Consider the following 27,781-nt stretch of genomic DNA (forward strand, 5'->3'; position numbering starts at 1 on the left):
GGAGAGTTCACTTAAAGAACAAAATCATAAATGGAGAGGAGTCAAAGATCATGCTGAGCTTCCCAGCCTCAAAGTCAAGAGAGCAAGGAGAACACACGCTGACTGAGCTGGCATTCACGGCCCGTTGTACGGAAGAAATACCCCTTTTAAGAGGAAAAGGAAATGACAACGAAGCACAGTGCATGATCCTGAACTGGATTCCTAAATCGAGGGAGGCAGGATTGCTTAAAAAAAGACAGCATTATTAGGACAATTAACGAAATGACAACAAGTTCTACATATTAGAAAATATTACTGGATCAATGTTAAATTCCCAAGTTTGATAATCATACTGTGGTTTTCTAAGAGCTGTTTTAAGGAGATGCATACTAAAGTATTTAGGGGTAAAGGGGACTGATGTCTACCGTTAATCTAAAGGGTTCAGAAAAAAAATAACGTGTATGTATCATATATGTGTGTGTGCCGTATATACATGTATGGTCCATACGTATAGACAGATACACACACACACACACATATATTTATGGAAAAAGAGAGAGAGAATATGAATGAGAATGATAGAACAAATGTTGCCAAATGTTAACAACTAATGAAGCCGGGTGAAGGTATATGGGAATTCTTGCTACTAGCCTTGGAATCCTTCTGTTAAGTAGGAAATTATTTCAAAATTGAATGTTTAAAAAAGAAAGGAAGAAATGACATGCATGTGTTTGGAACAGCTAAGGAAGAGGAATGGTGAGGAGAGAAAAAGTTGACCCAGTAATTTGTTTGAATCTATACTTGTCAGCAATTCACTCGGAAGCCCCTGAAGTAACTTTTATATAAGCAATAGCAGGTGTCTGTCACCGCCACCAGGACCAGGGACTTGAAAGTCATCTAGTCTACCTAGAATCCCCACCAAGGTGACCTCTAAGAGTTAATGTATTTTCTGCTGAAAAGTTTCTAATGATGGTCTTGAAGCAATAAAGAGGTCTCATGCAAACAAGTACTTTCTGCTCCTTCGGAAACAAGCTACGAATTTAGGGTAGAACGCAAGTGACTGAGATCAAAGCCACCGTCCTCATCTCTCTGACCTCTCCTGGGTTCTAGGGTCCCTGCACCTGCCAAAGCGAGCAGCTGCTGCCTGTCTGGGCCAGGGACTGGACACTGTATCTCTAAGACCACCCAACACAGTGTTTCTCAGACAACCCATTCTCAGCCCTAAGAATTTATGAGAATTAATGTAATTGACAAATGACTGTTGAATGTCCATTCTGTTTCAGTAGCCTGGCCTCCATTAACCCTTTAAATGCAAACTAATTTATAGTTCCATTCTCCTTATATGTGTCCACTTCATTCCCTTCCCCTAAAAGCTTCTCCCTGCCCCTGCCAATCCCACCCTCCCACCAAGGGGCAGTGCAAAGCCACAGCCAGCACTCCCCCTCCTCGCTCCCACAGCACTTCCTCTGTACTGGCTTGAGAGCACTTTTTGCGTCTGGCCTCCCAAACTCCTCCAGCTTTCTCCACAGTGACGTCTACCTTGCTTTTATAATACAGAGGAGACATGCAAGTGTTTCTCCAATCTATGCAAATCCCTTTATAAAAATACACTGCCTGCTCTTACATCCTACACCACTCACCAACCTCACCCTGCTTACCTAGTGAGTAGTCACAAATACAACTTCCTCAATTAAATAACACACGCTTTAAGCAAGAGAGCCATACCCGATTGAGCTTTAAGTTAGACCGTTAAGAGTTTTCATACTTTCCCAGGGCAACTGAAGCGCAGCAGGCACTGATATTCTTCCAATCTGAGGTTCCCCTTTAAATGACTTAATTTGTTCTAACAGAAGTACTGCCTCCAAGGAACTTCTTTCCAAGGAAAACGAAAGGAACATGGCTGGGACTTGATCAAAGCGACAACATCCCCCTAACCAAAGGACTGCAGACCTGCTCGTGCAAGTCACTGCATTGCTATTCCTGTATATTGTTCTGCACTTTCCAATTTTTTTGATAAGCAATCACATTTATAACCAGAAAAAAAACCTTTGAAAAGTCAAGAAAGTGTCTAGTAGAGTTTAGAAGTATTTTCAGTAAGACAATTTAAATTGCCAGTTAAAAAAAACCAAACAAACTTAATTGTCTGGAAAGCCCGGCTTTACCGAATTACTCATTCCCACACAGGCAGGATGTGTACTTTTAGGGAGAATGGTCCCAGTGCCAGAAGTTCAGAGCATTATGGGAAACCCCACCTGAAGCCACATTATTTACTTACCAACTCTGAACCAATCCCACTGAAGGGCGGTTAAGCAAATTATCCGGCAGAAGATTAACTTCTCTCATTGTGTTAGCCAGTCGTACAGGAAGCTCCTTTCGTAGAAACATATACGAAGTTTTCTCGCACGCATTATCTCTCCCTATTAAGAGATGAAAAATGTTCCCTGATTTTACAGTCTAACAGATGGAATAATAAAGTGCTCTCATGGTAGCACAGTTATGGGTTAGGAAGAGAAAATTAAATAATCCTACAGTCTCTAAATTTTTATCCTTTGAAATAGCAAGTTTAAGAAAATAATTTAATTAGAATAGAAAAAGAACATTTATTACAAGAGGCAACCTTGAAAGCAGTTTTTTTTTTCCTTAACACAAATACGTTCCTAGTGCTACCAGAAGCAATATAAAAGTGACCTGGGATCTCATCTGAATTTGTTTTCAAATAAACACCATTGTAAAACTGCCAAGGACAAAAGTAGGAGAGCATGTAAATCCACTCCTGTTCATAGGGGTTTCCAGAAGGCAACAGATCCACTCATTCCACAAATATTCACCGATTGTGTGCCAACTGTTTCCTAAGATTTTCTTCAAATGTGTTTCTTCAGGGACCAGAGCTCTGTCACGCTGGGAAGCAGCCACAGACCCCAGCTCTGACCCAGATACAGGACTCGGGAGGAGCCAGAGAAACCAGCTCCTGGGGGTGCTCAAAAGTGGAGTGATCTACTATGGCACGTCCAAGAAGAAAAGACCCAGTGTTGTCAGGGAGTCTTCTGTCGATTGCCCTGAGCTGGTTGTGCATAAAATTTACATAACTAGGACACAGTGAGAGAAAAGGCACCTGGACACCTGAAAGAGGAACCCCCAGCCACTTCCCTGGCTGCCATGTGACCAGAGTAGTTCCATGACTGGTCTTGCCCCCAATCCCCAGCCCTGCTGTAAACTCAATGACGGCTGGGGGATGGAGGACATGATAGAAAGGACATGAGCTTTGGGACAGAAATGTGCTTCGGTCCCAACTCCTCCATTTTGGGTGTGGGAAACCTCTGGTAAGCTTCTTAACCTCTCTGAGTCCCAGCTGCCTTAATCTGTAAAATGGGGATGAAACCAGGTTTTGTGGAGATTAAATATGATAATGTGTACTGGAGCCTGACACAGAGCAAGTATTCAATAAACATTAGTCCCCCTTCTGTCCTCTGTGATACTTATGGGTCCATCCCAACTCCCTCACACTCAATAGGCCTTCCCGTGGCTCCATAGTCCCTGGAGGCTGTTGGGAGAGGGCAAGCTTGGGCCCAGGCCCAGAGAGAGAAGCAGAGCTCATCTAACAATTTTCCCCTCCAAACTCTCCTCATTCTTCCAAATGTGATAAAGGCAGCAAATTACGAGTTTCAGAAGTAAATCTGATTTTCTAACACTTCCAGCCAAGTTCTGGTTTATTCCTTTCCTCGCTCCACCTAATAAGACTGGAAATAATCCACTTTTGAAAATCATTGGCAGAACCTTTCTCCCCCACCACTGACCCCCCTTCTCCATTTTTCAAAATAGCCAGAATAAAAGATTAGTCTTAAACAATCCATTCCTTACTTCCCTCATTCTGAGTGAGCATACCGAAGGCCTTCATTAAATCTTTCACTAACTGATAATTCTTTCACTTTTCCCCAAAGGGAAATACTCACTACAAGTAAGGGGTGTAACATCCCAGCAAAGACCTTCCGACATCTATTCTGCGCACAATTATTTGGTCTTAGACAATTAACATTTAAAATGACTCTGGTTGTTTTGTTTCAGATAACATATATCATTCCTAAAATGTTCTGTATAAATGTAATTTTTAAAATGAATCATTTTAAGTGCACTAAAAATGCTGATATTTAAAACAAATCATAGTGAATCTCATTATAAAATGAAGGATTTATTATCCAAGTTTAAACGTACATCTACAGTTTCACATACCAGGAGAAATACTTTGCATCCTGGTTAAATAGAAAGGAATTTTTTTACAGCACAAAGGAAATGCTGACGTTCTCCCTGAAGGAGAAGGGAGTCAGGGAACGGAGGAAGAACCCTGGGGTACTACTGAGCTGGAACGGGGAGTATCGGTATGAACTCGAGATTTTAAAAAATCATCTGAGTTTTCTGGGTAGTGAAAGTTTACATGCTTAAACTTCCATGTCCACAGCACAGTAGGAGCAGCAAATTAGAAATGGGGGGCAGGGTGAAGAGGGAGGGCCGGGAGAAGGGAGATTGGGCCGGCAGGCGCAGGAGGCAAGGGGCGGTCGGGTTCACATCTGTTCTCAAGACCCACGGGGCTAGATGGTTTCAAAATTCAAAGGTTTTCAGATTTTAGCAAGGTAAAAAGGAGTACGTACATCTATTGTATAATATGGTCTATTATACAGACACAATATAGCTGCAATGAAATCTGTGAACGTTTACACCGAGCAGGATAAAGACCATGGCCTCAGGTCAGGTTTTGTCACGGAATGAATTCTGGCACCAAAAGTATAAAAAAGGAACTTCAATTTTTAGAGCTTTTTGGACTTCAGAATTCAGATAAAAGACTAAAGTCCTGCAGAACAGTAATGCCACAATCAGGTGCCAGAGTTAGACTTGGGTCTGAATCCTGACTCGAGTAGCCAAAAGCTTCACGAACGTGGGCAAGAGTCATTACACTTCTAAGCCTCAGTGTCTATAAAACAGTACCTATTTCGTAGAGACTGTGGTGAGGGTCAAAAAGTGCTTAACATTAAGAAGTTCTTAAAATTGAGAAAAGGGGCTCATTAAACAGCAGTCACTAACGATGCTCATGATGACCAAGCGGAACAGCCTGAGACCATGGGGTGCAGACGAAACAGTCTGATACTTGCTAAGCCCCGAGAGCGTGACTGCACTCTGGCTCAGTGTGGTCGCCTGTGCTCGTTTGATGATTCTACATAATTAAAAAAGGATTAAAAAAGATTAAAGTCGGTTCCGTGTCCCTACCATCCACTTTTATTTATTTTAAAATAAAGGGCCTTGCTGCTTACATTGGTCAACTCTGCCCTAACCAGAAAACTTAGGCACTAGGCATGGTCTAAGATAACCAAATTTCAGGAAGCATTTATTCTAGCCTTCTCAGATTACCAGCCTTTTATAAACTGGTGTAGAAAGAAACTTTATTTTATCTCTACAGCCCCCATGGCACCGATGAGAGTGCATCGCCTACGACAGCTTCTCAATGATTTATTAGAAGAACAGACAATCCTTTCAGAAGTTTGTATTTTTAAAAAAGAGTACCTGAAAAGTCTCAGATTTTGCCTCCTACATTCTAATTTAGCTTTAGGGATAAATTCTTTGTACTCAGATACCTTAATTATACAGCAGCTTAAACAGGGGGTAAGTCTTCTTTAGTTAATTAGCGAACCTAAAAATAAATACGAGATGCCTGATTTTTTTAACCTTTCTGCAGTTTTCCTCATATAAGTTGAAAGTATTTTATTCTACGTGTTAATGCTGGATACTCAGTTTCAATCAAACAATTTCAACAATCGTTTTTTTAGTAAACTTACCAGAAAGAAACTTTTGGTTTAATTGAATGTCCTCTCAAAAGAGTTCTGTTCTTAGAAGTCTTCTGGCATATCGAGTATTTTCCAGTTCTTCTTCCCAGTTATTTGGCTTCATTTTTTCCCCCACTCACGTGGCTTCTCTACATTCCTTAATGTTGATTTTCTATTTTTATTCTGCATTGTCTATATACGTCATATCAAATTTATTAATTAAATTTTTCCCTAGTATCAGTTTAGAAGATGACAAGGAGTGGGTGAGGGGCATGGGAAATTCTGACTGAACGCAAATAAGTCATTAGCTGAAATGCACTCGTGTGTATTTCTTCAGTTTTTCTTCCTCATTTGATGGCCCTGTCATTCTCTTCTGTTTTCTGTTTGTTTTTCATACTTCGCCCTTTCATTCAGAAGTTGGAGACAATCACTACATTTGCAAAAGGTCTGATTTGCTTTGCGCAGAAGGTTCCAAATAGCATTCCATTCACCAAAATATAGGATGGATAGACACAGAAACACAAACGACTTTCGATTAGTGCAGGGAGCTCTCTCAGTGATAGGTCACCGATAGGAAAGGAGCATTGGACTAGCCTTTTGAGAGCAAGAAATTCAGACCCACTCTTCTTTACACTTGGTTTCTGTAGTGGCCTGTATTTCTGGTGAATCTTTAATCTTCTTTTCAACTAATTTATGGGAAGCAGAAAAAATAATTATTTCTTCGGTGAATCAATTGACTTGATAATATATCTTATAATTAAAGCAGAGGGCTAAGGACACGCCCCTCTAAAATGTAGGGTCTCCTGTCCGGATTACTTGCAGGCTATCTTTGCACACATCTTTCAGCTTTAGCACTTGGTAGGGGATTGTCTGGAGCAGTAGTAATGGAATCAGGGAGTGGAAAAGGAGAGCAACATATGGAAAAATTACTAGCAAGACACCAAAAACCAACAGAATGATCAGCTCATTCTAATAATGCTGCTTTTTCTAAATACTGTCAATTAAATGCTTGAGTTTGCAATGTATTTTTACCATTGAGCATGTTAAAGTGGGTAAAATATAACTGAGAAAATAATATTTTAGGGGCAGCTCTTTGATTTTTCTCCAGTTACATTTATAAGATTTCAATCTTTTGAAAATACTGAATTTTAGAAACATACGCAATTAATTCTTGGACTTGCCAGGTTAAACAATGATTAATTGAATAGTCCTTCAAAAATAACCTGAAGCGTAAATGGAGGGCTACCAAATGATTGTGAATATCCTTCAAAACAATCCCTTATTTTTTCCTAGCTTCATTTATACTTCCAAAATGTTTGTTTTACTCCATGTCCAGAAGTACAATTATTTCACTGCCTGAGAAGTTTAACAGTTTTCCTTTGTTTGGGAAAACTTATTCCTGAATTTTAAAAGAGATCAAAATAAGTAGTGGATTTGGGGTCTACCGAGCTGGAGGCTGCCTCTGCTCTAGGCCAGACCATGTTTTGGTTATTATTACTAACAGTGAGTCAGAAACTTCAGAGCCAAAGAGCCACAGAGCCAGAGACTGCGGATTTCACACACACCTAATTCCCTACCAAATTCAATCCCCAATGACATCCAGATTTTACACTACTTCTTTCAGCCCAATGTCTATTATATTACACTCACAGGTGCTGTGGGTCAGGAATTCAGACCGGACACAGGAGGGACGGCTTGTGGGACCTCAGCTGGGAAAACTCAAAGGCTAGGGGAGTGACTAGACCGTGGGGGGCTGGAAGTATCTGAAGGCTTCCCATTCATAAGTCTGACCCTTGGGCCCACTGCTTGCTGACTGCTAAGTAACTGGCCGCCAAGTGCCCCTCCCTGGGCTTCCTCACAGGGTGGTGGCCTTCGGCTAGTTGGACTCTTACATGTGTTCAGTAAACAATGTGGAAGCTGCATGCCCTTTAGGACCCAGCCTCGGAAGTCACACAGCTAGGCCTCTTCTGCCATACTAAATTGGTCTAAGCAGCCAGAGCCTTTCCAGACTCCAGGGGAGGGGACCAGACACCCCTGCTTGATGGAGGGCTGGCAAGGGCACACTGCAGAAAAGCATCATCATGGCCATCTTTGGAAAACACAATCTGCATTCATATATTCGTGAGTAGGTACAGAAGATGATTTATTTCTCAAATTATATTTTAAAGTACTCTTCCACTGCCTCAATCTGTTTCCTCTGTGGTCACTTTTTTGGCCATTTATTTACCTTGGTTGCTCTCTTTCTCACTGTGGGCTTCCCTCAGATGTCTGGTGATCCTTGTCCAGCAATGACTGAGAGTAAAGCAGCCTAAAGACCAACTAAGTGAGGACCCCAAATACCTGATTACATAGGGCTTTTTGGTGGAGTCCTATCACCACACCAGCTTCCCTAATTCTCCTTGAACAGTCATTCAGCATCTTTGGAGAAGAACTCCCTTTTTGCCCTTTACTTTGGCCTGGGGGTAACTGTCTGCCCGCTAACGTTCTGAAGGTCAGGGTGGAGGGTGACCCTACTGTTTGCAGACTTCCAGTTCTTTCTCTAGTTCTCACCCAGCCAGCCCTACCTGTGACTCCTGCCCTCTATCCGTGGTACCACCTTACTGAGGGGGGAGCCCCTCATGGGCTCCGCTGCGCCTAGTTCAGCAGCCCCCTTGGCCACAGCGCCTTCCGAGTATGTTCTAGACCTGAGCTGTCTAACACAGGAACCATCAGCCATTAGGGGAAATTTGGATATTCAATTTTATTGTATCATTGATAAATTCCCCAAGTGTCATAACTGTATCATGGTTATTAGGAGAACACTCTGATGCTTAGGACATACATACTTAAGTATCTAGGGGTAGTTATGAAGTCTGCAACTTAATCTCAAATGGTTCAGCCAAAAAAGCACGTGCAGAGAGAGGGGAGAGAAGGAGACACGGATAGGAATGGATGGAGGGGGGAGAGAGAACAAGCAAGTATGGCACAGTAGTTGGTGAATCTAGGTGCCAGACATGGGTGTTAACTGTATTTTTCTTACAACTTTTCCTCAGGTCTGAAATTTTTCCAAATAAAAGGATTGGGAGGGACATTGTAAAGAACCTAAACATCCAACAATAAAGGAACAGTGTAATAAATTACAAAATTGTATAATTACATGAGGAGATATGCAGTTACTAAAAAGAGTGTTTTTAAAGAAAAAACATTCTTCTAGAAAAGGTCTTCCTATAACTAGAGCCATTCTATTTAAAAAAAAACCTTACTAGACCCATTCTATTCTTAAAAAATATATAAAAATCTCAGACAGAACATGCGACAATATGCAGATCTTCCTCATAGGGTCTGAAGCCCACGGTACCTTCATGTAATGATTTTTGTTGTTGTTATAGGAAAAGAGGGTACAAGGCGATGGTGACAGAGTTCTTAATTAAGGCAGGTGAGGGTCACCGGATCCTTCCCCGAAGCTCATCTGCGTCTGCACTGAGGGAAACTGAGTAACATCCAGCAGCAGCTTGATCCTCTCTCTTTAGAAATCCTCTTTGTTCACTCTTTTGAAATACTATCTATGGCCATAAACACATTAGCAGGAAACCTGCCCCTCTGTATGCCAGACAGAGCCAAAGCAAATTGTAAATGAATTTCACTGTGGGCCCACAATTTGTGCCCTCCGCCTGGGCAACCCCTCTGCCATTGCCCCCAGTCACTGAGTTCTATGTCCTGTGGGTCCCAGGATTCCTCAGAAAACCGAAGACTCTATTAGCACAATACCCGGCACACTGTAGGTGTTTAATAAATATCTCCTGATTAGAACTGAAAATTAAAATACCTAGTAAGTTTCCAAATAAACTTAGTATAGCAAATAAATTCAGGGGTACAAGATAACATTTGCTGGTAATGGTAAATTCCTCTTACAGTTAGATCACTTCGTTTTATATATTTGGTTAGGGGTATTCAAATCCCTAAAGCTAGGGGGAAGAGGAGCCAAAAGATGGATAGGAAGGGGATAATAAAGTGGCAGTAACTGTCAATGTGGTGTGTCGGGCCAGAGAGTGGAGAGAAGGGCACGGATGTGTTTGGAATTGATATCACAAATAGAGCTTTGACTGGCTAGAGCATGTGACTAACGATCACAGCCAAGCCACCACACAGATCCATATCAACCTGATTCCAGAAGGGGGTTTAGGATCTAGTCCTAGCCGTGGGTTGGTGAGTTACAGGATGTCTTGTTGTCAAGGAAGCAGGAATAGTTAAGTAAAGGTCACACTGCACTCACCTTTGAGGTTAACTGAGGCAAAATGTTAACCATTACAGTGAATGAAGAGGATCCAAAGCCAATCACGCTCAAAGCACAAAAGAACTGAAAGTGCTATGTTTCTTGGAAAATGATCAGTTTATAGAGCTGAGACCTTTAGCCAACAAACTTTAAGATAATTAATATTCAAAGTTAAGAACTCCCTATGCAGCTTTTATTCTCAGCAGGAAGCTGATTTCATCCAGGAAGTGCTGTGTCACTAACTTCCCATAATAAAGGCATAGCCAACGTCTACTAAGCACCTACCGCCAGGCATTGTGCTGTATGTTGTCACTTTCACCAATGCCACCAGCCTAGGATGAGATGCCATCATCTCTATTTTACAGATAAAGACACTGAAGCATAGTGGGATTAAGTGATTTGCCCAAGTTTGCACTACTGGTAAGCACCAGAAATTAAGGCTTGAGTACAAGTCTACATAGACTGCTTCTCATACTCCCAGAGAGGCAGGCTAACACGTAGTGGTGGTCCTCAGAATATGAAGAACTGTTTCAGTGTAAGTAAATGAAGTCGGTATCAATCTGATAGTTTGGAAATTATAAGACTAGGGAAGCATGAGATTATGCAATTTTCTGATTGTCTAACAGAATGAATTCAGACAAAACCTCAGCACTACTAATAGACACTCTGTTTGGTAGAAAGAATTGCTTTGGGGCAATGGTATATTATGTTGAATGAAATGGGATACTATGTTAAATTGAAAAAAAGCGTAGGTTTAAAAGCTCAGCCTACCTGAATTTTAACAGTGGTTTTGCCCCGACTTTGTTTAGACAAGATACTTACTTAAATCATCTAAGCTTTATCATCTTCAAGCAAGAAATGGAAACATGTACTTCACATGGACATTGTGAGAATTATAGCTACAGCTGCCTACTATTGTGTCTGGCAGAGAGTGGTACCTAAATGCAAGTTCCCTTTGCCTCCTAGAAAGAATAATTTCTGGTTCACTTTGAAAGAGGTGGCCAAGATGTGATGTCAACAACTAGCTGATGGTTTGGGTAGTCTCTCTGTCACTCAGGGCTTCCACTTTCCCATGTGTAAAATCAGAGAGGTTGCAAAGATGATCTCTAAGCACAAGCTCCCACTGAATGAATCCAAGAGGATAGTATTTGTATCTCTACACTTTACAGTTATTTATCCTACCCCAACCGTGCCTAATAATGTAAATTCTGGGACAACTCTGGAGAAAGCACTGCTAGGAGTAAGCAGCCAAGGAAGGAAAGGAGCGAGAAATCAAGGAAAAGAGTACCCACATTCACATTTGTTCTTCTATTTGTGTTCTCCATCAAAAAAGCCTCCAAGGATACTTCGGATAAAGGACAATTGGGTTGACACCTCATATATTCCCAGAAACCACCCCTATTATACAAACCTTCAAGGGAGAGATAGGGACAGCAGGAAAACTCATAGGATTCATAAATTTTGGCTGCGACATAAAAATTTCTGTATTTGTCCCAACATTTATCTATAAGCTCCTCAAAGGCAGTGACTCTGCCTTGACAATTTCCCAACAATTCTCAGTGTTTCCACTTCATTCCAAATCCAGGGTGTTCAACTGATGCTGCTGCACTCCTAAACTACTTAAGTGTTAACCTTCAGCATCTCACCGATTCTGCCCCTAAAGCGGTTCACAGCTCTTAGGCTTAGGCAAAAATTGTACTGGATCTAACACAGTGGTTCTTAACTCTGGAAGCACAGTACAACCACCTGGGTACCTCAGAAATACCAGCGCCTAGCCCCAACCTCCAGAGACTGATTTAACTGGCTTCTAGGAGGGGCAGGTACCACTAGTTTTAGGAGCTCCCCAGATGATTCTCATGAGCAGCCAGGACTGAGAACCACTGACCAGCATCTAATCACAAAAAGTTCAAGGAGGGAAAACAAATCACAGAACTCCTCAGGCTCAGACAGAGGCTATGAAACATCCCAAACTTGTCTATTTACCCATCTATTTTTAGTCTCTATTTTCATGTTTGAGTTTTGTTTCAGCCTAAATGGGGAAGATAAAAACTGCTGAACACACTCACGAAGGAAATGGCTGTACTCCAGGATGTGGTGACTCTTGACAAGCGGCACTAGCGCACTTGTCCATCCTTTCCTCCAGTGTGTTTTGTTCCCAAAGGAGTCCCACACCCAACCCTTACTGACCTTCTCAGCTACAGCGGGGCAGTAAGACGAGCAGGTGTTAGCACCCCTGGCTCTACCAGCCACTGTGTGTGCAACTTTCTCACCTGCCCTGAACCTCAGTTTCCCAATTTGTAAAATGGACATGACTGTTGTAGAATTCCATAATACCGTATTTCATGCCAAGTGTTGGTAAGCACTCGGTAAATGCTGCTTCAATCCATTGAGTCTTTTCCAGTTTCCAGACAGTCCATTTTAGTCTCCTCCTCAAACAGCTTTAGTGAAGCCAAGCTCAGGTTAAAGAAGCAGGAATATGAGTACGCAGACCAGAGATGACATGGTGGAGAACGTGTAAAGAACACTAACCAAAGAAGCAGCCCCCCTGTGTACAAAGGGCGGTTTGGAGAGATGGGGAGATCGCTGTGAGCAATCAGCTTAAGGGTTTATCAGAAATAAAGTGCTCACTTGAGCACGTTATGTGACCAGCATACGAGCGTAATCTAGCAATTATCACTTTGCTTTCTATTTAATCTCAGAAACAGGAGGAGAAATTAACCAAATTTATACAAAGTCCACAGTCGCATATTAAGGACTAACTGCTACCAAGCTTAAGGAAACACTGTACCCTACTAGAACAGATCAAAGAGAAGGTTCTGATAAAAGTACTGAGTATGCTCTGGTCTATGAAAATGTAACAATTTGTTGAGAAAAGATTTATATGTTACAAATTTCAATTTGCTGTAATTTTTGTGCCATTCCTTACGGCAGAAAGTATAATCTCAGTAAAGATGAGACACTGACCAGGAATGGGGTTCTCCTTGACGGATACGAAGGACACCGCCCTGGGTCACACTCAAACCCAGCTCTGCCACGAGGGGAAGCACGGAGGTACATGGGCCCTCTCTGCCATAAAAGCAAAATGGGCTAACTGAAGACGCTTCCAGGCTAGTTTCAATGAACGCCAATTAACCCAACCACAGTCCCCTTAGCACATGTTCTTAAGTTAAATTTATCAGGAAGAATAAGTGGGCAAGAACAGCAAGAATTTCTAAAAACCTAAGGTAATAAACAAGGAACTGCTCTCACCAAATTTCAGCACACATTACAAGGCAAAAGTCAGCATATGATATTTAGTTAAAATCAGAAAAGTTGTCCTACTGAATAGAACCCACAAACATAGTCTGTGAACTTAGTATGTGATTAAATAGAAACAACAACAGAGAGATTTGAGGTCTTAACAATTGTTGCTGTACAACCAGACAGCAGAACAGAGCAAAAGTGAGTGAGCTACAAAAGTCTCATCAGAAATGGCAATAACGGGGCCGGCCCAGTGGCACAATGGTTAAGTTCACATGCTCCACTTTGGCAGCCTGGGGTTCACCGGTTCGGATCCCAGGTGCCAACCTACACACTGCTCATCAAGCCACACTGTGGTGGCATCTCACATACATAACAGAGGAAGATTAGTTAGCTCAGGGACAATCTTCCCCACCAAGAAAAGAAAAGAAATGGCAATAAATTCCAGAGAGATTTAGTAACAATTTACAAAATGCTATGGTGATAAACCTGACCACGAGAAAAGCACTGTGAATGACCCAGTGTAAAAAAACTCAGCCTGTAAGGAAGGAAACCGGACACCCAGTGTCAACGTATGTAAATACATGGGCAAAAGCTGGAAGGCTGTCACAAAAACTGCATGGAAGAATGAGAGGTGATATTCCTTCCAAATGCCTTTAATTGTATATTTTGACAATTACTTTGCCAAAGAAGGGAACACAGTGGGAAACGTTTATACAGCACAATAGCTTACTATGCCAAATAGACACAAGGAATTCATGCAAATGATTAAAACTCCAGATTCCCAGTTACTAAATGGTCAAGGGCACTTTACACACAACAATATGCAGAGAACAAACCCACATGGGCGGGGGGGGGGGGGGGGGAGAAGAAAACTTTCAGCTTCTATGTTACCGATCATACAATTAAAATCATCAAACCTCATTTTGGCAGGGCTGTGGAGAAAGTGGCATACTTAAACTTTGCCGACAGCCCTGCAGATTAAAGCCGTAAAACCACGTATAGCCTTTCCCCTGGTAATTCCACTCTGGGGCACACCCCCCCCAGGCAAACCACCAATTACCGGCAAAGTTCCCCTCCAGATAGCCAATGTTTACTGTTTATTACCAGCAAACAGGAGAAACTGAGCTTTACCATTTAAACGCAAATTAACAGCAATCACCGCAGGCTTCTTTAACTGGGAGCCAAGTTGTCTTAGAGAAGAATTCTCTTAGACTAGAGGTCACAAACTTTGTGTAAGGGGCCAGATGGTAAACATTTTTGGCTTTGTGGCTCACATAGTCTCTGTGGCAACTACTCAACTCCACTGTGGTAGAGGGACAGAAGCCACAGACAATGTGTAATCAACGGGCATGGCTGTGTTCCAGTAAAACTTTATTCACAAAAACAAGTGTTGTCAAAACCCTAGAGTATGCAACACAAAGAGTGACCCCTAATGTAAACTATGGACTTTGGGTGATAGTGATGGTCAACGCTGCTTCATCAGCTGTAACAAATGTCGCACGGGTAAAGGATGTAGATGGTAGGGGAGGCTGTATTTGTGGAGAGGTGCGCATGTGGGAGCTCCCTGTACTTTCTGCTCAATTTTGCTGTGAACCGAAAACTACTCTTAAAAATAAAGCCTATTAATTAAAAAACAAAACAAAACAGGTGGCTGGCCCTCTGACTGTAGTTCAACAACCTCTTTTAGACTACGGTATTCCTAAAACAAAAGGATTTGCCCAACTCTGAAATCAGATTATTACAGAAGTCAAATAACTGAATGCCCATACAATATAAAGGAAAAGTGGTGCTATTTTCTGATTCCATCCAGTAACAATAAATCCAAGGTATCTCAAATCTTGCCAAAAGTCTGATCAATTTCCCAAAGCTTAATGGGAGGAAAACACCCAACCATCAACATGCCAGGCAGTGTGGCCACGTCTCCCCTTCAAAAAGCACACAAAACTGCAACATCAATGAAGCTTGAGCTACACTTTTGGTGCCCAGAGCCTGATAAACCAGGTTATGCTGAAAGCCAGCCCTACCAGATCAGTAAGGCCCCAAAGGCCAATTTGTCCTTTAAATTTAAATATTGATCAAGATGCATTAAGCCAAGTTAGAGATCATTCCCCTAAATGAAACTGTTCTCTTCTCCCTTAATTCTGAATAGTTGGCTTCTGTCTCCCAACAGGTTAGTCCAATTCTTGGCAACTCCTCACAGTAGAAAACCTTCCTGCCTACAGAAAGGTGTGTCCTGTATATATATGTAAAGGCACAAAATAAACACTCGGAAACAGAATGCAATTGTTTTCCCCTTTTCCTAACACAATTAAACACCCAAACAAAACCTTTTTATCTCCTCCAGAAACAAAATCACTGTTCTCTCCAGTGGTAATCAGGCTTCAAGGAGCCAAACAACTTAAAAAACTAAGACTTTCTGAAGATCAGCCATTTGGAACCAAAGTCAACTTCTCACTGGGTGTAGGAGTCTTAAAATACTTTTTTTTCCTTTTCAGTGAGGAAGATTGTCCCTGAGCTAACATCTATGCCAATTTTCCTCTATTTTGTATGTGGGACACCACCACAGCATGGCTTGTTGAGCAGTGTGTAGGTCTGCGACCAGGATAAGAACCCCCAAGCCCCAGACCACCAAAGTGGAGCTTGTGAACTTAACCACTACGCCACCAGCCCGCCTCCTTAAAGTACTTTCTAAAGGAACACAGAAGGCGGCTGGGCTCTTAAACCTCAAGAACTGTAGGAACAGGGAAACTGGCTGCTGCCTTCTAAGAGCTAAAGGCTCCGAGGTTCACAGAACCAGTGTGATTACGGGAGAAATCTTTTCTGTGAAAAGAAGGCAGAGTTGTCAGACAACCTGCTTTCTGGTGGTTTTCTTTGGGAGATGCTATATTTAAATGTGGGGACATTATAAAAGTTGAAACATATATAACAACCACTAAATTAAGTGACAATAATGTTTCCTAACCTTTATGCAGTCAGTAATCACCATTTATGGAATGCCCACTCTGTACAGAGCAAAAAGCTGAGGCAGCTGTGAGAGGTTACAAAGAAGAGGCAAGTGCCCACCCTCTGCAAAGAGACTGTTTAGAATCAAATAAAATACCAGGAGCCAGGAGCAAGACCTTTAATACATGTGCAGCTGTGCAGAAGAGCAGTGCAAAAGAACTGGGAAATAAAACAAATGGGAAGTCAGTCTGCGGGAGGGCACAAAAGTGATTAACGAAGGAACCAGAGTGGACGGGGTGAGGCTGAAAGATGAAAAGGACATCCAAAAGAAAATGTGAATCATTTCCTAAGGGCTCATTCAAGATTCAGAATGTTCTATCTTTATGTAATAAGTCCAAGTTCTCCTTTTCTTATAGCACTAAGAGAACTTTGAATTCATAACAACTACTTAATAGAAAGACAGCCCTCAAACTTTGGCAAATATAACAAAGAACCACCATAGCATGAACTGCCACTCAAAGACAATAAATCGGCCCCCAAATCCTGAGAGTAATAGTTTTACAGGGAAAAAAATGTAAAAGTTATATCGAGAAATAAAACCAACAAATTTTATTCTGCACATTAAAATAGGATGTTTCTATTACTAATAGGAAATTAATATATACTCTCTGAAGCCTCACTGTCCAATAGAAATATAATGTGTGCCACATACATAATTTAAAATTTCCTAGCAGCCACGTTAACATAAAAACAGGTGAAATTTTTGATATTTAATCCAACATACCCAAAATATTATCATTTCAACACAGAATCAATACAAAAATGTATTGACATGTTTTGCTATTTTTTATACAGTCTTTGAAATCCAGTGTGTATCTTACAGCACATCTTGATTCAAAACCTAAATTTCTATCAGAAATAATTGACCTATAATTACATTTCATCAAATTTACAGTTAAAGTAGAGTCACATATCCAAATTGTTCTAAATATACTTAGAAGTTTTCCAATTAACTGAATCAAGCGTCAAGGTTTTTTCGGTTTTTTTCTTTTAATACTTTTTGGTGAGGCAGATTGGCCCTGAGCTAACATCTACCACCAATCCTCCTCTTTTTTTTTTCTCCCCAAAGCCCCAGTACACAGCTGTATATCCTAGCTGTAAGTCCTTCTAGTTCTTCTATGGGATGCCACCATAGCATGGCTTGATGAGCGGTGTGTAGGTGTGAGCCCAGGATCTGAACTGGTGAACCCTGGGCTGCCGAAGCGGAGTGCACGAACTTAACCTGTATGCCACCAGGCTCGCCCCTCAAGTATCGGTTTTAAATTTAAATTAAACCAATTCAGTTTCTCAGTCACACGTTTCAACTGCTCCAGAGGCTCATGTGGCTAGTGGTAACTGTACTGGACAAAGAAGGTCTAAAGAAATAAAGAAATAATTATAAAGACAATCACTGGAGCCAAAAATTCAAACCTAATTATTAAAAGAAATATAATAAAACAAAGCTAGATAGATAACATGGTCAAAAAAATTAAGGTATTAAAATAGAAAGCAAAAGAAAATTACAGATGTTTATCATTACAGATGACAGATCTGTCACATCAATAAACATAAATTGGTTATACTTAACCACATAAAAGAAAAAGTTTGATTCTCAAAGCAAAACCCAACTTTATACTACATTTCAAGACAATATTTAAAGCAAAGTAATTCAGGAAGACTGAAAACAAAAGGATGACAATGCTCTACCAGAAATGTAAGCAAGAGGAAAACAGAGATCTGAATCTCAGTGTCAACTAAGGTTGGGGCCAGGCCAAACAGCATTAAACTAGTAAGATGGCAGCACTCTATCGCTAAAGGGTACATCTCAGAATGACGACATGACAGTTAAGAATAAGCAGCAAACATAACATTAACAGGCACAAAGAAAAACTACAGGAGAAATATAGAGAAATAGAATCATATTATAAGGAGATCTGAACTTCTTTTGGGCCATGATAGATCAAGTAGATAAAAAAGAAGTAAAGTATAGAAAACTTAACATAATACGGTATATCTAATATTTCAAATTCTGTAACCTGAAAAGAGCATGACCTTTTTGCTGCCCAAGGAACGTTCACAGGAAATAACCACGTATTGGGCTACAAAGTAAACATCAATAAATCAGAGAAATAATGACTCAGCTAACATTCTCTGATCACAATGCAACAAAACCAAACATAAAGAAAATTAAAATACAGGATGCACTTACACTGGAAATTTAAAAACTCAAACAACTCTTAGCTCATAGAAGAATAAAAATCTGAAGATGCAGAGGAGCTGGGAGGAAGGATGAAATACAATACACATCAGCTGCTAAAGTAGCACTCGGAGGAGTTAACTATAGCCTTAAATACTGAAATCAACAACAAAACAGAAAACAAACGAAGTATCCAATCAAAAAGAAAAAAGTATAACAAAATAAACCCAGGGAGATGATCTGAGGGAATTAAAAAAGTCAAAGTAGACATTAACGAACTAGAAAACAAAAGTCATAAAACTAATAGAGGAGTCCTACCAAATAAATCACCACACCATCTGATCTAATCAAGAAAGGGGGGAGGGGAGAACAAATATACAAGAAATAATAGAGGAATAGCCACAGGGAAAATTAAGGCTGATAAGAGACTACCTTCTCAGCTATGCAAATTGACTTAACCTCAATGACTAGGATAATTTTCTAGGGAAACAGATCAAAATGAACTCTAGAAGAAACAGAAAATCTATACTGATCATTACCACAGAGCAGAGAAAGTTGTCAGAGGGCAATGGTCCCCCAAACACATTAGATTTAAAAGTTTCATAGGAAGATTCTACCAAGTCTTTAAAGAACAGACAATTTGAAAGATAAATTGGTCTTAGTATAGAAAAAGAAAAAATTTATGTTTTCTGAAACAAGCATGCCATTGATAGGAAACTAACAGACTACGCATACACACATCTACAAACAGTACTTGGATATCAATATAAAGGAGTTCATCATACTATTCTCAACTTCTGTATATGCTTAAAATTCTCCATAACAAAAAGTTAAAATAGGGGGCCGGCCCCATGGCCGAGTGGTTAAGTTCTCGCGCTCCGCTTCTGTGGCCTGGGGTTTCACCAGTTTGGATCCTGGGCGTGGACATGGCACCACTCGTCAGGCCACACTGAGGCAGCGTCTCACATGCCACAACTGGAAGGACCCAAAACTAAAAAATGTATAACTATGTACTGGGGGGATTTGGGGAGAAAAAGCAGGAAAAAAAAAAAAAAGATTGACAACAGTTGTTAGCTCAGGCGCCAATCTTAAAAAAAAAAAAAAGTTAAAAAAATGTTTACTGGGGGAGAAAAAGATTCTATTTAGATACCATTTTTCACTTATCAAAAGTTTGATAATGTGGTGAAAGCGTAGGAACATAGGTACTCTCAAACTTCTAGTGAGAGAATAAACAGACATCCTCTGACAATGCTTATCAAAATTTCAAATACACATCTCCTTTGATGTACTAATCCCATGTTTAGGAATTTGTCCTATATACACACTCGTTCATGCACGAAATGACGCATGCAGTAACTCACTGCAGCACCGGCTGTCACAGAAAAGACTGGAAACGATCTACTAGCCATCAACAGAGAGTTGGCTAATGAATTATAGTATGCTCATATAAACAAAATCTCAGGAGCCATATAAAAGGGAAATTCTGCAGATATGGATATGGAAAGTTAAGGCATTAAGTTGAAAAAACAAGGTATAGACAAAAATATAACAAGCTGCCACGTGTGCAACAAGAGGGAGGCTAGTGGACAGAAGTAGGAAGCTGACTTTTCTACGTCCTTTTGCACGTCTGAATTTGGAACCACGTGACCATAATCTCAGATCAAAAAGAAAATCTCATTTTTAAAAATCTCACTCTTTAGAAGGCACTCTTGCCATTACAAATTCATAATCCACTTAGAACACTTGCTATTCTTCCTACAGTTGCTATTCTTGCTACACTTGCTAACTATGTGGAAGGCCAAATTTCAAATAAAGACTGAATTCAAGAAACTTTTATTATTTTAAAGGGCAAAGAGAAATACGATACACAGATGAAAGGGAGACAGTAGTCTAGATCCAGAAGCTCATCTAATTAGTGGCTCTCAACCCTGGTTACGCTTCAGAATAACCTGGGAATCTTCTAAAAATACCAACGCTTGCACACCACCCCAGTTCTTTTACATTAGAAGTCTGGGGGATGGGCCCAGGCACGAAAACCACTGATCTAAGTGCTTTATGGCTGAGGTCCTCAACAGAGGGGCAGCGGAGGATTTTGCTCCCCCAGGGGCCATGGTGATGTCTGGAGACATGTTTGGTTGTCCCAATTGGGGGGAGAGGGTGCTACGGGCATCCAGTGGGTAGAGGCCAGGGAGGCTGCTTTAGGACACCTCCCACAATGCCCAGGAGAGCCCCCCCGACACAATGACCTGTCCCAAAATGTCAAGAGCGCTGAGACTGAGAAATCCTCCTTTAAAATAAAATCACTGCTTCTGAAGTAACAACCAATTCTAGTCCCCACTCTTAAGGAAGATCATCTCCTTGTTTACTAGTGTGGATATATTAGTATAATGAAGCTATTTCAGTAGCCATAGAAACTGCAATTTATTTGTTGGCATGGTTATAACAAATACTGTAAACATAAAATTCCTTGTATATCCTTTCTCTGGTCCCTCTTATGTCCCATTTATACAGCAGCCAGGGAGAAAGTCAAAGTTCACAAAGTGGCAGCCTGTGGGCCAACATGGGCCATGCATCTATTTTGTTTGAGTCCCGGGTCTTTTAAAATATACTGAATTGGTGGCAACCAGCTGCCCCTTCTGGAGCGATCATATCCCCAGGAGCTTGCCACAGTCCCCATCTGGCTAGCTTCATGGAGTCATCTGCAGCTCCCCACCTGGTGATTTACGCATTTGAGGTGGCCCTCCCCTGCAGTTTTCTCCAATCATACAGGACCATAAAGCTTCTTTCTCCTTCTTCCTCCTCACCTTAAAAACATCCCCACACCCATTCTAAATTCTCAAACTCCCACATCACTTGCCAAAAGAGAACTTCTATCAAGAGCTAGAAGAACTAAGAGAAAGGTAGCAGTCGAGATGGCCTTTGTGTGACAACACTCTTTTTCTAGTTGTTGTCATTAACGATAGGCTGCCTGTCACCTGATTCATCTCTGGATATTACAACCTAGGCTTGTAGTTTCTAGCATATTCCACTACAATTATATATAGCTCTTTCGTGAGCTTCCTTATAAGGAAAAGACTTCAATTATTAGGTTTCTTCCATTATCCCAGATTAGTGTATCCCTCCGCCCCTCCTAAAATAGGTCAGAAGCCTTTTATGGGAAATATCTATCAAAAGATTTGGGGATTTTCTTTCAAAAAGTTCATCCCTTTTCCTTTGAAATTATAATCACAAAGTTTTGGAGCCGTGCTTTACAGATGACCTGATACAATCCACACATTTAATTAACGAGGCAAATGAACCCCAGTGAGGTTCAGTCACTTAGCCAAGGCCACATTCTTCAGTTGGTGGCAGAGCAAGAATTAGAACATTTGTTCCAAGATACTAGTGCCGTGGATTTTCCATGATAACACTATCCCTCACTGTGGTTTTCCTACTCAAATGACATCCTTGCCAAGACATCTATGAATACGGGTAGCTACTAGCTGCCACAGAAATAAATCAACTGAAATTTCAACAAGCTATTAGGGCTATTACTTCAACCTCGAGGGTGGAAGGAAGGAACTGGGGGCTTCTGGATTCCTTTTGTTCCTTTTATTGTGAATTAACCTAGCTCGGTTTATCCCAATGAAAGGCTAATACCTCCACAATCTTCTCTAAACCATAAATTAGAGATGGAAAACATACTATTCATAGCAACAGTGACATTTTCTTTCTAAACTCTGAAATTAAGAGCTGCCTCAAACCTCTAAAATTCTCACAAGTGGCCAGAGATGATAGAGTAAAACTACTGAAACGCTTGGGGAGTGAAGTTTAAGATGCAACACAGATCAACATCTCATTGAACTTTGACATTCCTCAGCATTCTCTGGCAAATTGGTTGTTCAAAATTTAATTTGGTCTCAACTTTAACCTATTCCTCTCTTCCTATCCCAACTTTTTTTAAGTATGGACAACATCACATTTTGCATATCGGGTCTTCCCTGAATGTTCCAGCTACTCTGCATAGTTTTTATGCCCACCTGATACTATCCCTTGATATTTACATAAAGTTCATTAAACGAACAGACGCCTCATTATTTTCCCTTGAGAGCTTAGAACATATTTGCTGTTCCATTTTATTTTCCCCCAAGGACGCTGAGTTCCGTTCTGATACCTGGGTGCGCACTTTTTTACTTTCAGGTGTTTCACAACCAGCTCCCTCGCATTCAGCAATTGCGAGTCATTCGCTCCGCAGCTGAAACTGCACCACTCTGGGGAAACACGATCCAGTTAACATAAGGCGGTGGAATCTATTCCCCTCTCAGTTAGGCCTCAGGCAGGTTGGGGGCCAGGTCTCCTGCGCTGCCATCTCAACTGGGGCAAGTTGCCTACCAGCCCACTCGAGAGGGGAGAAGGGGGGTGGGACACAAAAAGAGAGAAGCGACGAAAGGTGCTGACACCGCGGCCAGGGTTATGTCACACCCTGCTCTGACGCTAGGAGCCCAAACATCCGCTCCTCCCCAGCATCTAAAGCACTTGCAGTCCAGGCCTCTAACTGCTTTAACATAATACGAAGAAAACAACAGTTCGAGTCCTGCTGCCCCGGCCACACGGGATCACCTTAGAGCAGAAAAGGAACAAAATGCCATTGCATAATTTATTCGACCTCAAGGTGTTTCTAAACAGCTCTTACCCAGGCAAAAAAAAAGAATCTAAAAATAAAAACGTTAAAAAGCCACCCACATTCCGCTCCGAAGTTTTAAGGGCGGTGAGGTCTGTGTCAAGTAGATTTGAAGCTAACGACACAGGCTTGGGGAGTCCCGCCAGGGGTGAGGGTCCTCGCACGCCGTTTCTGTGTCTCCGGATAAGCCCCCGGCCCGTGTCTGGGTGCCAGGCCCTGCCCTCCGAGCCCCCGGGAGAGGCTCCGGACATCCTGGAACCCCGCCTGTGGTTCCCACGGACTTTGCCCCGAGGCTGCGGAGCCCTGCGGCGGAGATGGTGGGCCCAGAAGGCAGGAGCCCCACGCCCCGGCGCCTTGGGGGCCCGTGGCCCCGCACTCACCGAAGTCCAGGAACTGCTTGATGGAGAGCGGCGACGGCGAGAAGCGCGAGTAGCGCTCGATCTGCTTGGGCACCGGCTGCTTCAGCAGCCACCGGAACAGCCGCATCCTCGCCGGGGCAGCGCACAGATCAGCCGAGACGCTCAGGCAGCCGCAAGGACCGGTGCAGCCGAGCCGCGCGGATCCGGCACGTTCGCCAAGCGCGCACCTCGGCCTCCGCCTCGGCCTCGGCACCGCGGGTGCAGCCGCCGCAGCAGCAGCAGCAGCTCCCGGGCCGCAGCCGGCCGCCCGCGGCTTGCCCAGGCCCCGCCCACGGGGGCGGAGCCGGCCGCCGCACGTACGCGGCGCGCGAGGTGCGCGGCGGGGCACGAGGGGCGCGCGGCCGCACGCGCCGGCCGCTGATTGGCCGCCGTCGCCCTCGCTTTCTTTTGCGGGCGGGCGGCGGGCGGTGGCGCCTGCCTCCCTGGCTCCTCGGACCATGCAGGCTGGCAAGTGCCGCCGCCCCCGGCTAGGTCCTACGCTGCCGAAAGGTGACGGAGATGCCAGGGCACTGGGTGGAGGCCCGGAGCCCACCCCCAAGAGCTCCGATCTTAGGCGCCGCTCAAAGCCCTTCTTCCGGGAGGCCTTTCCTGGATGGGCTGAAGGTTGCACTTGAGGGTGTTCCTTACATCTTCGTACTTTGATTTTCCTGTTCTGTTTACCGCTTAATTATAGTGGCTGTTCCGTGCCCTCCACCACTGCCACCACATTTGGGCAAAATTAAATGTAAACTCACTGGCTCTGTGTCATGCCAGCCCCTGATCTTGGGAGAGGATTAATTGTAACGCCGCTGGCTCTGTGTTTCGTGGGTCACTACCCCCCCCCGCCCCCACCTCTCCACCCTCCCACCTCCTCTCTTTTGAACACCCTTGGGCAGGATTGTTAGGTCACTGACTGTTTCATGGTCCGCCGCCCCTCGTTCCCCACTCGGACCAACACCTTTGGACAAGATTAGTTAAATCACTGTTTCATACCACTACCACCACCATCGGAAAGGATCAAATTGAAGGTCACTGGCACTTTCATAACCCGTTACCTCCAGCGCCACCATAGGACAGCTCCCTGACTGTTTCATGCTTTGCCAACACCAGCACCGCTATTTTTGGACAGGAGTCTAGGCTTACGCTATGTGTTGGCTATTTTGTCTGCATAAGAGTGAATTTGAACTGAAGGCTCGGTATATGAAATCACTATTTCCTAATGTGAGGTATGAAGTACTACTTGCTTAACCATTTCCACCAAACCTTGCTTTATTTTTGGCAATGTGGAAACATCAACTAAAATGAAAGGTAGAATGTTCTCTAAGGAAAGGTAAAAATGTAGCTGGAAACCACTCCTTTGGGCTGATTGACCTGGGTTTCTCACTAAATAGAATTATTGGTGTGTAGCTATTTAGCTTTTGTGCCTTCATTGGGTGTTTATGCACCCAACTCTTTGCTTAATAGCTGCATCTCTACTCTGAAGTTAAAAGTAATACATACACTCAAAGGCATCCAGTGGTCTTCCCACACTTCTAGATTTTCAAGTACATTTTGAACATCTTGGTGGTGGTATGGTATGTAGACTACCGTGTCTTTTCCATTCAAACCAAAGCCTAAAAGAGACATACTAACAACCTCTGTAACCGGGAGCTTTGCCGGCAGAGCTAAGCAGTCCTGTTGGTGTGCATGGGCAGACAAAGGAAGACCTGTGGCCTGTGGTTCCTCCAGTGACTGTCTCAGGTGCTACCTGCACGCAGAGTGTACTTGGTGGCAGTTGTGGTAGTCAGTGAGCAAGAAGTTGAATATCAGTGGAGAGGGAGGTTTTCCCAGCATAAACTGCAAATCACTGCAGATCTTTCTGAGTTGGCAAATCACCTGTTTCACTCCTCTTCCACTGAACAAAATGCTGCTTTAAATCCATGTATTCTGTTGATTTGATTACTTGAACTGTCATGTGCCTAGTTTTATTACTGCTTCTCCAAAAGGTAGCAAAGTCTTAGAAGTTGGGAACAATAAGAAAGAGCCTGGTTTAATACAAACTGTGCTGGTCCAGGGCTCAAACGACCTAGCTCCAAGCTTGGTTCCATCATTAACTAGCTGTATGACCTTAGACAAATCACTTAACTTTTATGTGTTTCAGTTACTTCTTATGTCAGATGGAGATGCCTGATTTCTCCCCCTGGTATTTGTGACGATCAAATGAAACAAATCATATTTAATATAAGCACAAGATGTTGTACCTATTTATACAGCAATACACATATTTTTAGCTAATAGTTTCATATTAACTGGCAAAATCCAGAAGCTAAACCAGTGGGTTGATTTCAGTGCTAGTTGTAGTTATAAGATAAGATAAGTAAATAGATCTTAAGATAAATAAATAGATCTTGATGAACTTTTTTCATTTCTTTGTACACACCAAGATCTTGCGGAGGCCCTGCTCCCTGTGGCTCTCAAAGTAAGATCGGTGGACTGCAGCAGGAGTGTCACCTGGGAACTTGTTAGAAATGCGAACTCTTGGACCCCACCCCAGAGCTACTGAATCAGAAACTCTGGAGGTGGGGCCCGGCCATGTGTATTGTAACAAGCTCTGGGGGTCTTAAAGATATGGCCACAAATTCTTTGATATTCCTCCCCTCGAGAGATGGAGTTTAATTCTCCTCCCCTGGAGTGTGGGCTAGATTTAGTATTCGCTTCTAACAAATAGAGGATGCCAGGAGAGATGAGATCTCACTTCAAAGATTAGCTTATAAAACAACTTCAATCCTACAAATACCCTCCCAGTACTCCTCAAAGCTATCAAGGTCATTAAAAACAAGGAAAACCGGAGAAACTATCACAGCCAAGAGAAGCCTAAGGAGACATGACAACTAAACATAATGTCATATCCCACTTGGGATTCTGGAACACATGAAAGGACGTTAGGTAAAAACAAAGGAAAGCAAAGTAAAAGATGGACTTTGGACCAAATTTGTGTAGTAATAATGTATCAATATTTGTTCGTGAATTGTAATAAATGTACCATACTAATGCAAGATGTTAACAGTAGGGGAAACTGGGTATGGGGTGCATGGGAACTCTATGTACTATCTTCTCAATTTTGCTGTAAATCTGAAACTGTTCTAAAAAACAGTCAATTATACAATACAGTATTGTTAACTATACTCATCAAGTTATATGTTACAGCCCCAGAACTTATTTGTCTTATAACTGGGAGTTTTAAAAGTGGCTAAGAGAGCAGATCTTAAAAGTTCTCATCACTAGGAAAACAAAATTTGTAACTGTGTGAGTTGATGATGTTAACTAAATTTATTGTGGCAATCATTTCGCAATATATCCCTACATCAAATCATTATGTTGTACACCTGAAATTTATACAATATGGCAATTATATCTCAACAAACTGGAAAAGAGCAGTACAAAATGTAAAATAAAATATGTTTCCGGGCCGGCCCCGTGGCCGAGTCGTTAAATTCACACACTCCTCTTCGGCAGCCCAGGGTTTCACCGGTTTGGATCCTGGGCGCGGACATGGCACCGCCCATCAGGCAACGCTGAGGCGGCATCCCACATGCCACAACTAGAAGGACCCACAACTAAAATATGCAACTATGTACGGGGGGGATTTGTGGAGAAAAAGCAGAAAAAGAGAAGACTGGCAACAGTTCTTAGCTCAGGTGCCAATCTTTAAATATATATATATATATATATATATATGTTTCAAAGTGTAAAATAAAATATATTCTAATAATATAAAGAAAATATGTAAGATATTAATAAAAATATTTTTTAACCATAGAACTACTGAACATTTAAAGGACATGTATTACAAATAAAATAATAAGTCAACATTTGGATTCCATCTTGGCGTTTTCCCTCTCTTGCTCCCTGTCTGTCTCTCCGTCTCTGTCTCTGTCTCTCTCTCAGCAGCCACCAGCCGTGCTGTGAGGCAGCTCTGTGGAGAAGCCCACAAGAGTGAGCTTGGAAGCAGAACTCTTAGGAAGCAGAGCCTTGCCCCGTCCGGCACCTTGATTGGAACTTCATGAGAGACCGTGAGCCACAGCCGCTCAGCTAAGCGGCTCCTGGACTCCTGACCCCATAGAAACTCTCATAGTTTGTTGTGATAAATGTTTGTTGTTTGCAGCTGCTAAGTGTTGGGATCGTTTGTTATACAGTAATAGTTAACTAATCTCCAAGCCCTCCAGGTGATCCTGCCACGTGCTCAAGGGTGAACTCACTGTCCTCCCCTGTGCTCTCTAA

The 27,781-nt window shown here is 42.3% G+C and overlaps 1 protein-coding gene across 3 annotated transcripts in view; it reads right to left on the bottom strand.

The window, feature by feature from the left end:
• The window catches only part of PDK3 (pyruvate dehydrogenase kinase 3), a 61,656-nt gene extending 37,853 nt beyond the window's left edge, over nt 1–23,803 (bottom strand). For 2 of the 3 annotated variants that reach the window (XM_046673081.1, XM_046673080.1), the window contains exons 1-2: nt 23,504–23,803; nt 2,255–2,396 (exon numbers count right to left, since the gene is read on the bottom strand). In XM_046673081.1, coding sequence (XP_046529037.1) covers nt 2,255–2,396; nt 23,504–23,609 — 248 coding nt within the window. In that variant the 5' untranslated portion in view covers nt 23,610–23,803. Of the gene's footprint in view, nt 1–2,254; nt 2,397–5,801; nt 6,476–23,503 lie in introns of all 3 variants that reach the window. The other variant, XM_046673082.1, reaches the window with a different exon arrangement.
• Nucleotides 23,804–27,781: the final 3,978 nt, after the last annotated feature.

This window comes from Equus quagga, chromosome 10 (assembly GCF_021613505.1).
Source record: "Equus quagga isolate Etosha38 chromosome 10, UCLA_HA_Equagga_1.0, whole genome shotgun sequence".
NCBI classification, from domain to species: Eukaryota; Metazoa; Chordata; class Mammalia; order Perissodactyla; family Equidae; genus Equus; species Equus quagga.